Source organism: Sminthopsis crassicaudata, chromosome 5, assembly GCF_048593235.1.
Source record: "Sminthopsis crassicaudata isolate SCR6 chromosome 5, ASM4859323v1, whole genome shotgun sequence".
Taxonomy (NCBI): Eukaryota; Metazoa; Chordata; class Mammalia; order Dasyuromorphia; family Dasyuridae; genus Sminthopsis; species Sminthopsis crassicaudata.
Genome location: NC_133621.1, coordinates 59848902 through 59861105, shown reverse-complemented (window position 1 = coordinate 59861105; position 12204 = coordinate 59848902). Strand labels below are relative to the sequence as shown.

The window sequence follows — 12204 nt, the reverse complement described above, 5'->3', positions numbered from 1 at the left end:
AGGCAGAAACTAGGCACTGACCCACACTTAACACTGTACACTAAGATAAACTCAAAATGAGTTCATGATCTAGGCATAAAGAATGAGATTATAAATAAATTAGAAGAACATAGGTTAGTTTACCTCTCAGATCTGTGGAGGAGGAAGGAATTTGTGACCAAAGAAGAACTGAAGCTCATTATTGAACACAAAATAGAAAATTTTGATTATATCAAGTTAAAAAGCTTTTGTACAAATAAAACTAATGCGGACAGGATTAGAAGGGAAGCAATAAATTGGGAACACATTTTTACAGCTAAAGGTTCTGATAAAGGTCTCATTTCCAAAATATATAGAGAATTGACTCTAATTTAAGAAATCAAGCCATTCTCCAATTGAAAAAATGGTCAAAGGATATGAACAGACAATTTTTGGATGAAGAAATTGAAACTATTTCTAGTCATATGAAAGAGTGTTCCAAATCACTATTGATCAGAGAAATGCAAATTAAGACAATTCTGAGATACCACTACACACCTGTCAGATTGGCTAAGATGACAGGAAAAGGAAATGACGAATGTTGGAGGGGATGTGGGAAAACTGAGACACTGATGCATTATTGGTGGAGTTGTGAATGGATCCAACTGTTCTGGAGAGTAATTTGGAACTAAGCTCAAAAAGTTATCAAACTGTGCACACCCTTTGATCCAGCAGTGCTACTCCTGGGCTTATATCCCAAGGAAATACTAAAGAAGGAAAAGGGACCTGTGTGTGCCAAAATGTTTGTGGCAGCCCTTTTCATAGAGGCAAAAAACTGGGAACTGAGTGGATGCCCATCAGTTGAAGAATGGCTGGATAAATTGTGGTATATGAAGGTTATGGAATATTATTGTTCTATAAGAAATGACCAGCAGGATGAATACAGAGAGGCTTGGAGAGACTTACATCAACTGATGCTGAGTGAAATAAGCAGAACCAGGAGATCTTTATATATTTCAACAAGACTATATGAAGATCAATTCTGATGGATGTGGCTCTTTTCAACAATGAGAGGATCCAAATCAGTTCCAATTGATCAGTAATGAACAGAACCAGTTACATCCAGAGAAAGAACACTGGGAAATGAGTATGGACCTACAACATAGCATTTACACTCTTTCTGTTATGTGTGCTTGCGTTTTTGTTTTTTCTTCTCAGGTTATTTCTACCTTCTTTCTAAATCTAATTTTTTGTGTGCAGCAAGATAACTGTATAAATATGTATACATATATTGTATTTAACATATACTTTAGCATAGTTAACATGTATGGGACTACTGACATCTGGGGGAGGGGGTGGAGGGAAGGAGGGGAAAAGTTGAAACAGAAGTTTTTGCAAGGGTCAGTGTTGAAAAATTACCCATGCATATGTTTTGTATTTTAAAAGCTTTAATAAAAAATGTATAAAAAAGTATCAGTTCTGGAATAACAACAAAAAGGAAGAGATCAGAAAATCAAATGAACAAAATAGCAAATGAGCAAAATGAAATTATAGCTAAGAAATCAAAACAAGAAGAACATCTTATCCATATTTATATGCTAATAAAACCAGAATCACAACAAAAATGGAAGAAAACTTTCCAAAAAATGAAATACTCAGACTATCAGAAGACTACGATTAACATGACTAAATAATTACAAATGGACAAAGAGGATTAGATTTGAAGCCAAAAGATCTTAATTCAAAGCCCAGCTTTACTGTTATTGTTCGTGAACACTCAAGTGAATTCCTTCAACTCTCTCAACCTTAGTTTTTTATCCATAAAATGGGGGTAGGGAAAAGATTGGACTACATGACTTTCAAGGTCTCTTTTGGATTTGGATTTGTGATCTGATTCCATGAATATTCATACAAATTATCTATTGAGATATTAAATTCCAAATATAAGCGGCCTAAAGATCCATGGGGATTATATGATCTATTTCTGGAACAGTTGTTATATTTGCCACCAGCTTTGCAGAGCTCAGGGCTAGACTTTTAATACTTCCTTAGCATGAGAAAAGGAAAGGAAAGGAAGCAGTGGTTCAACCAACTAAGCTGATCCAAAGCTTCCCCAGATTCTAATCAAGTTCACCACAACCACTCTGCTCAAAGAAGGCAGATTGCCCAACAATATGATGACCAATCCTGCAGACATCTTTTGACTGCTCAATTTCTTGGGCACCATCTTGCTCAATTCCAGGTCTATGGGGCTGATAATCTTCTGGGACAAGTCCTGGTGGGGCCTACCGCTGAAAAACTTGATATTCAGCATTGACTTCCTTGAATGAGCGGCCCGAAGAAAACTCTCTCAACAAGTTCCATATTTTGGAGATCCATGGCTTGAACAATGTGAATACTTCATCCGATGAATATCAGAATGCCTTTTTGCCTCAATAGACTTTTCATCATCATTATCATCCTCCTCATACTCAAAATTGAATTTTAAGTTTTGCAAAGCAATTATGTACATTATATGTGCTAAGTATGCATTGTTGTGATGGAAAAAAAAATCAAGACTCGGTGGCCAACAATCTGGTGATGAATCTTGACGAGCCTAAAAGCCAGGAAAATGTTCTGTTTTCATCCATACTGGCTGACACTGGTCCCACACTTGAAGATGTTCTGCTTGGTAGTACCTACTTAAACCTGTAAGTGGTATAGCCCTAAAAAAAACTTAGGGTGCATTCTAAACTATGATAAGATCTCCAGGTATTAGTTTATAAAGTAGCAGGGGGAAGAGAAGGGGAATAAGCTTTTATATAAAAGTTACTATGTTCCAGAAATTGTACCAAGTGCTCCTAGTCCCACCTCCATTTTTGCTATCCTGCTTACCTCACATTTTCATCACCACAAAATTACTTTATCTTGCATATACCTAAGAATGATATGACTCATCTCTTCCAGAAGATTTATTATAAGTCTCTGGAGGGCAAGGGTATATGATGTTTTTGTTCTTGTATCTCCACAGCATCTGGCATTTAGTAGGCCCTCGTTAAGTTCTTGTCAATTAATTGGCTGCTCTCACTCTTTGTGGTCCAATGAATCTGGATGTTTTTCCTTCCAACTTTACATGGTGATTCTTCATGGCATCCCTTAGAAGAGAACTGAAGGACACTGATTTTCTTGTCTCCCCAAAAGAACCTCTGAGGGTCAATTTGCAGCATTGATCTTTATCTTTACAGTACGACATACAAAAGGAAGATTTGGAAGAAACGAGACTGTTCTTAGAAACTGAAAGCTCTGAAAGTACCAAGGTAGGTGCTGTTATTATCCCTACTTTATAGTTGAGGAAATAGGCAAGAAGTGAAGTGATTTGCCCAATCCACACAGCTAGTAATTGTCTGAGGCCTGATTTGAATTCAGATTTTTCCTTACTCCAGGGCCATGCTCTAGTGGCCCTTTCCTCTTGGAATGGTTAATATTCCCAATCCCACTTAAGCTGTCATGCTTACTTCACATTTCCACCTTCTATATGAAGCCTCCCTCACAAAATTATTTTGTAAGAATCCTGTGTATACCTAAGGATTATGTGGCTCATTATTCTCCAGAAGAATATACGTTCCTGGAGGGCAAAGAAAAACATATCTTCATTCTTGTATCTCCAGCACCAAGCGTGGCATCTGGCACTTAGTAGGCTCTCAGTAAGTTCTGTCACGTAAGTGGCTGCTCACACTCTTTGCTGTCAACGAGTCTAGTTTTTGCCCTCCCACTTTACATGGTGGTTTTTTCATGGCATCCCTTAGAGGAGACCTCAAGGACATTAATCCCTTTGTCTCTCCAAAAGAGCCTCTGAGTGTCAATTTATAATATTGATCTTTATCTTTGCAGGATGACCTGATAAGGGAAGAAGTGGAAGAAGCAAAGTCCTTGGAAGATCAAGAATCTTTTATTATCAAGGATGAAGATGTGGTATGTACCTACCTGCTGCCTCCTGAGAGTAAGCTGTTCTCACCTTCCAGTCAAAGCTCCAAGCCCCAAGCTTCTTACAGACGAGGTCCCTGTATACTGCACCAGGCCACTGGGAATATGGAGGAGCCAGAATCCTTTGCTATACATACGTGTGTGTGTGTGTGTGTGTGTGTGTGCATGTGTATGTATGTGTGTATATCTATATATCTATAGCATAGGATAGGATCAAGGGTAGGCAAACTCTTGAGGAATATGGAGGAGCTAGGATGCTTTACTTTATATATATATATATATATATATATACACACAGCAACTAGCCATGGGACAGAATCTTATCCGTGGCACAGCCAGGAGGCCAGAGCAACTAGATGGAGGAGTACCCAGAAAAGGGGAAGATGTAAGAAGATTGAAGGGACTCATATGAAAAAAATGAGCCCATCATACCAAAAACATAGATAGTTTGATGGCCATGCATTTAAATCCTTCAACACTGATTCTTTCTTCCTATTCTTCTCTCACTCCTCTTCACACTTCCTCCTCCCCAGATCCTCCAGGAAATATTCTATCCTTATATCTTTATGTCTTCCTCTCTTTTCTCTAGTCCCCTGAAGAAACCATAAAGTCCATCTACGATGAAAAGCCACTTATACGCAGGGCTGCCATGTTGCCTCAGGTAAGGAGTTTTTATCACCAGAAAAAGCAACTGTAGCTTTACTTGCCCAAGCCAGGCTGGGTGGGTGACAGTTGCTTGCACCCTATGAGTGCTTAATAAATATTTGTTGGTTTTTGTCAAATTGAATCAAATTTTCCATCAGTGTTAGCTATGGGTCTAGTCTGGATTGTTTCTGGGTTTAAGAAACAATGGTGTGCATTGGCCAGGATTCAGGGAGAGACCAACCTACTTAACCATTGAATTGGGGAAAATATACCTATCTTACCATTTGCCTGAAAGATTTAGTGGGATTTAGTCCAATATGAACCAAGGGTGGAGCATGGCTGCCTAAAAAGCTAATGTACCTTTAAGCTGCTTTAAGAGAATTTGGGAAGTGGGAAATTATTTTTGTGTCATATTCTTTTTTGGTCATATCACACCTGGAATATTATTTTCAGTTTTGAGGATCACATTTTAGAAAAGACACTGACAAATTCAAACAAATTCAGAAAAGGATTAGTAGGATAACAAAGCATACCCCAGGCTATGTACATCACTTGAAAGAGGAAGGGGAAAAGAGAATATGCATTTATGTAGCACCTACTATATATCAGGTACTGTCCTAAGAGCTTTAAAAATAAATTATTTTGTCCTTACAACAACCCTTCATAATAATTTTATACATTTCCATTTTAATGTTGGACAAACTGAAGTGAAAAGGTTGTGATTCGCATAGGGTCACACAGCTCTAGTAAGTGTCTGAAGCCTGATTGTAATTCAGGTCTTGACTCCAGGCCCAGTTCTCTAGGCAAAGTGTCACCTAGCTACCTATAGCTACCACTTTTCCAAAAAATGGAGGATATTTGACCTGAAAAAGAGAAGTCTTAGAAAGAACCCGATAACTATGGAAGAAGAATTTAATTTATTCAGCCTAACCCCAAAACCGTGCCAGTAAGTGGGAACAGAGTAAAAACAAATTTAGCTTGAGGTGTTGGGAGCCAGGGAAAATTCCTCCCAATTAGAATTACCCAAAAGTTGAATGGGTCGCCCAAGGTGGTAATGGTATTTTTCCTGTCTGGAAGTCTTCATTTGTGTGTGTTGCAGAAGGGATATTTTGCTCAGGTACGGATTGTGCTAGATGGTTTTGGGGGTACCTGAAGTCCTTGCCAACGCTGGGAGTCTGTGATTCTGTATGTCACAGTTGCTCAGGACATGGGAGTTAGTGCCATGGTTTTTACAGGGCAGGAAAGGGATCAAAGCTGAGCAGGGAAGAGTCTTCCAAAAATGAAGTAAAGACCCAGCAAATTAGTGTGTGAACCACAAGGCAAACTACAGGATGTGCTCCTGTTGGAGATGGTGTTAGGAAAGGTATTGACACAGGAACAGATGAGATGAGTTTTTAAAATGGCAAATAGTTCTGTATATCAGGGAAGTAAATTATATGAAGAGGAGTATTGTGATATAGCTAGTAGTGGGTTGGTGCCATATTATTGAGGTCCAGATAAAGAGTATATGTTGAGTAAGCACTAAGGAGCTGTTGAAGAATTTTGAGAAGGGGAAATAGCATTTTTAGAATTACAGATTAGATAGAGGACTTTGTTATCTATATGTAAGATAAATTAAAGCATGAAGAAACGAGATTAGAAATGAGTTACAAGATTTGTAGCAGTAAACCCAGACAAGAGGAAGCAACAAGTATTAAGCACTTACTATTTGTGCTAGCCACTGTGCTGATTATTATCTTATTTGATCTTCTCAATAATCCTGAGAAATATTATTATTATCCCCTTCATATAGTTGAAGAAACTGAGATAAACAAGTAAACTCACTTGTTATACTTAGCCTATTAAAGGCTTTTTTATTTTACATTAAATATTATTTAATCTAATATTTTTCTTTGAAAAAAATCACAAATTTGAGTTCAGCTGCTAATATATAGAAGAGACTGGAAACTTGGCAAGCTAATTATCAGAAATTAATTACTAAATTCAGTTTAGAAGTCTGGTGAAAACTTTGAACTCCTCAGAATGATGTTTTTAAATGCATTAACTAAAATATGTAAGGCTATAGGACAAATTAATGCTATTAAAATGAAATTATAAATATTTTTTATTAAGCATCTCCATGAGACCAAGAGGTAATAGCATCTGTTTACGAAAAAGGATATTTTATTTTGCTGTATTAAATTATCTTCTAAGAATATAGTATAATGTCAAAAAATCTCCTCCTCTGCATACTCTGACATTGGTTTTTATGCATCTAATTTTCTATTTATTTCTTTTTAAGTGTTTATTATGTATAGGTAGCTGGTCCAGTAAAAAATCTCTTAATAGGGTTTTAGAGTATTAAACATTTGTTGATCACCAACTAGTGAACTTAGTTCAGGGACTTTTTACATCAGTCATTAACTTAACTACTTAATCATACTTATTTTTGGGAACCCATGTCATTTGGTGGGAACAGAGCACATGCTGAGAGATAAACTGAATGTTTAGTTAGTCTGGAAAAAAATGTTATAAACATTACTGTCTTATTTACATTTACAAAATGGCTCACAAAGCAAAAACTGTATTTGGACATTGTGTTTTTATTTAAAGTTTGCTTTTTGATATCCTTAAAATATGTGAGATACAGAGGTTTTATACAACAAAATTGGGTTTTATATATATATATATTATATATATAAAATTTTAATTTTTTCAGAGGAAAAAACAATATATGTATAAACATATATATTATACATATAGTGTTATTTCCTCTGAAGAAATTTGCTAACTAGGTAGTGTGGGTTCTAGCAGCTATCAGACAAAAAAGACTTTGAATATGATTTCAGTGTTTGACTATACTAAATTTTCATTTGGAAAGGCACACTACTCCAAGATTGACTAAACTGTTTGGGCCTGGCCACCCATGAAATAGATAAAAATACAAAACAGTTCTTACCCTTCTATACCCTATCATTTTTACTCTTACAGTGGTGCTAATATGGTACAGATAAACATTAATTATTCATATTTTTAGCATACTCTGTCCATCAACCCAGGAATTAAGATACTATGAGAAGAATTTCACTTTATCTGAACAAGTCTTGTTGAGTCATTTTTTCAGTTGTGACTGACTTTGTGACCCTATTTATGGTATTCTTGACAAAGACACTAGAGTAGTTTGCCATTTTCTTTTCCAGTTCATTTTACAGATGAAGAAACTGAGGCAAATGGAGTTTGCCCAGGGTCACACAGCTAGTAATGTAAGACTGAGACTGGATTTGAATTCAGGAAGCTGAGTCATCCTGCCTCCAGGCCTGGCACTCTATCTAATGTGCTTGTTCTAATTCTCAGTAAAATCAGAAGATGAAAAGAAATTGAGATAACTGGAAGAATAGCTGTCAGTTACCAGAGTTGACAGAGCTGATCTCAGTTTGCTCAAAAGTAACAGTGGAACCTTGGTGGTCTTATCTTGTTTTATTCATTGAACGTAAAAATATAATACATCATGAATATATTTATAAACCATATGCCAACAATAATTTCATAGAATGAAGAAATATTTTTGAATAATATTTCATTCTGAGGCCGTTGGGTGGCAATGGTCTTAGAATCCAAAGGCTCCAAGCTGAAATTTGGCCTTACAGACTTAACTAGCTGTGTGAATCTGGGCAAATCGCTTCATTCCAATTACACTCCAAATTATTTTTCCCCAATTACAAGCATTTTTTATTTAATTAAAATTAAATGCACTTTTATTTAATTAAAATCTGTTTTTGAATTCCGAGCTTTCTCCCTCCCTTATCCTTCCTTTTCCTAAGACAGTAAAACATATGAAAATTAAAAAAATAAATTTGACAAACTGAAAACTTGACAGAGTCTTCTCAGTCAAGTCAATGTACTCTTTGATTCCTGGTGGTTTCAGTGAGAAAATGGGCACAAGAAAATATGGGGAAACTATCTTGGAAAATATGACAAGCCTAGATTCAACTGAGTACTGTATGCTGATACAACATGAATACCAAGTTCAGGAATGTAACACCTCAGTCATATACCAAGGACTTGATAGATCACAAAAATGAAAATGGCTGTCTCACCAAGAAAAAAACTGGTTACCTATATTAACAGTCATTTCAAAATCTGATATCTCTGTGCAAGCAGAATATCAACGAGATGGAGCAAAAGAAAATGTTAAATGAGATTAAAAAAATAAAAATAAAAGTGGAGGGTTATCCTTGCCTCCATCTCAGGGTAATGAAAGAAGTCCAGAATTCTGAATCAGATATTTTTTCTCTGTCATGAGAAAGCTCCACTTATGGGTTTCAGTTTCCTCAGCTAGAAAATAAAGGGGCTAAATTAGATCATCCTTACAATCCCTTCCAGCTCTGATTCTTTTAATCTTGGGATGAGACGATTCCAACTTGGTTTGTTCCAACAAGCTTTAGACTAGAAAAAATGAGGAAATGGACAGAAAGTAAAGACATTTGCTTCATGGCCACTCCCAAAAAGCATTTAACAGATTCAAAACTGAACATGGCAAGGAGACCAAAAGAGCCCAAAAGAAAATCACTTATCAAGAACTTGACGTCTTGCCATGCAGAGAGGTATTACCACGGGGGTTGCACCATTTTAAAGTGAAAGTTTACTTTCAAAGCATGATGGAAGGGGCTGCTGAGTATTACCAAGGATAAGTGATCTTTCAGAAATACCATAAAATGCATCATCAAGATTTTGTATGTGACCAGAAAAAAGATGGACTGGTTGGGTAGTGTCAAAAAAGGCAACAGACTGACTGGACGTGATGTGAAGGCCGGCCCTTGCACACTTCTGGAGGGAAGGCCTGAGCTAGATAAGCGAGTTCAGGCTCACAAAACTAGCTCTCTCTTTGGTCTGGAATTCCTGTTTTGGTTATTGTTCTGCAGGCTTCAGGCTGACCTTGAAGCTGAACTTGCAGTCTGAACGGGACACTGCGCTTACTTTTGAGCTTACTTTTCTCTTTGCCTTGCCCAGAACCTGCCACTACTCAGTATCCTAGATTGCCACTCCTGGGCGCAGGTCCCCTCCTCGTTCTACCTGGATCTGTGAGCCAGAACTGGGTAGTGGGTGCCAATGCTGCCGATGACCCCATCACAATGGCCCGAAGTGGCTCTGGGAACTCACCTGGCCTCTTCACTCTCTGCATGGTAGCTCCTACCCAAACCCCATATCCAGTGTCCATGGGCCTGTCTCCCAATGCAACCTGGATTGGAAAAATGACTCTGGGTGATTTTTGTTTCTTGAATTTCCTCCTTAACTTTGGTTCTAATGTAAATGCCTCTAAACCAAATCTAGATCTGTCTGGAGGATTTTTTGTGTGGGGAGCTGTGAGGCAGAAGTTCACTGTACTGTTTCTTGCTGGTTTGCCATCTTGCTTCTGTCTCTTAGATAGTATTTCTCTTTACGCTATCAGCTAAAGCCCCAGTTCATTATGTCCTCCTTTCTCGTCCTTCTTCCCACACTCATTGTCAGTTGCCAGTTAACATTCTGGTTCTGGTTCTGTGTAACTAATTCACATCAATTAGCTTTTTAAAAAGGGATATTTATGTAAAAGACATAGCAAGAACAGAAGCAGAAGTATTTTCCGTCCACAGCTGAGGAGCTTATTTCCTCCTATGTCACCATATCACCTTGATCCCTGGGAGAGTGTGCCCAGATTAAATGTAGTTTCTATAGAGCAGAAGGCCCTTACAGGGCCTCGTTCGGGGATCACTGACAGGAGCCTTGCAGCTTGCTTCCGACTTTTCTGAGTCTCAGCGCTGAACAGATTGGCTACAGAGACTTGCATGGCCTCCACTCCCCATGTATGGACTCTTGAAGTTCCCATGGTCATAACCATCTCCAATATTATTTAGAAAATGGAGCAAGGGGGAGGCAGATGCACGATTAGAATACTGATCTGACTTTCTTCTTTCTGCCTCTCCTTTTCCAGTTTTGATTGGTTGCATTGTCAGTACAATAGGAACTGTGACTTCATTGTAAGGGGGTCACCCACCTGCAGATTGCAACTCATGGTGACATGAAGTGACTTGTCCAGGGTCACCCAGCCAGGGTCACCCAGGTCCTTCTGACTCCAAGCCTGGCACTTTATGCACTGGGCCAGACTATTTCTCTCTTACGGTCAGTATGGGTCATCTTGTCATCTTGTATTGCCGCAAAAAGGAAATTGCAATATGAGGCAAATGGGAAGAAGAAAAAAAATTGTGATGAAGTGTCCTTTTCATTCTCCGTTTTCTTATATTGTTAGAATGCTAATGAAGTGGAAGATTAGCTCCTTCAGAGAATAAAATAACACAAATTTGGCCATATTTCTTTCTGATTGCTTTTCTTATTTTTTCTCTTGGCTTCGTGGAGAAAGCAAACTACTGCTGTTAACACCCGGCTATGATGTTAGCTGTCATTTTGTTTGGTGTTTATATTGCAACACTGATTAGATTGAATAATATATAGATAGAAGAGTACCAGACACCTGCATCAGTTCCAAAGACTTTCTGAAGGACTTTCACCTTGTACAGATTGTGTTTACACACGGAAATTTGCTTTGTTACGACCAAGCAAGTGAATTGGATTTTTGTCGTATGCCAAAAGTGATTATCTCCAAATATTTGTGTACACACAGATGCATATATGTATATATACATATATATACATATATATGTACATATATATGCACATCTATGTGTTCAGCTTGTGTCTCAGTTATTAAAGATCAAGAATCTGAGAAATACACTCTTCAGAAATACTGAATCTGATCGTAGATTCAGATCCACAAAAGTCATCTCATACCACTTCCTCATTTCACAGATGAGGAATTTGAAAAGTTGTTTTTCACTTTACACAGAATTATAGTTGGATAGTTCAGTGGTAAATTAAATTCATATTTCAATCAATATTGTATTGAAAAATTTAATAATATATCAAAATCTTTAAATACAATTTAAAATTATAAATATTTGGATACATTCATCCTTCTCTTCCCTATCCCACCAGTTATACTCATTGCAAGCAGGAAACCACATTATTTTTTATCCAGAAGCTAGCCCAGCTCCCTGGGATACAGTTACCATTTTATAAATGATTGTTGAATTTCTCTATGTCCTCTTGGCAGAATCTCTCTTGGAATTTGGAAGGCATCGAGTAGCGAGGCGTGGATGAGAGGCTATCTATATATTAGATTCACCAAAGAATCAAAATATGATTATAGTATCTCTCATCCCTTTTCCTTGGGCATTTTTTCTAGTGTATTATAGTCACACAGAGACATGTCTGCAATTCATCTTCACTATTGGAGGAAGAGCATCATCTTCCAATCAATAATAGCTTGTTCTATGACATACCTTCTTGCATAGGACATTGTGCTGGTGCCACGTCAAGCAAGCAGGGCCAGGACAGAAACTGAGTCTGTACCACATAATTTAGTACTTGATTACCAATTATCTTATATATTATTCTCTAATTGTTTCTTATTCAAAAGTCTTTCCTCACCAAACAGAATATAAGCTGAATGAGGACAGTTGATCACATCTTCTACTACTTTTGTATTCTGTTTAGCACCTTACATGGTAATGGGACATAATAAGCTTTCTAAAATAGTCACTGATTAGCTGTAGGTTAAAAGGAAAT

The 12204-nt window shown here is 37.4% G+C and overlaps 1 protein-coding gene across 1 annotated transcript in view; it reads left to right on the top strand.

Moving 5' to 3' along the window:
* The window catches only part of C5H10orf67 (chromosome 5 C10orf67 homolog), a 113153-nt gene that overhangs the window by 66233 nt on the left and 34716 nt on the right, over positions 1–12204 (top strand). The window contains exons 14-16 of the mRNA XM_074269535.1: positions 3183–3254; positions 3829–3909; positions 4511–4582. Of these exons, the coding sequence (XP_074125636.1) occupies positions 3183–3254; positions 3829–3909; positions 4511–4582 (225 nt within the window). The remainder of the gene's footprint in view (positions 1–3182; positions 3255–3828; positions 3910–4510; positions 4583–12204) is intronic.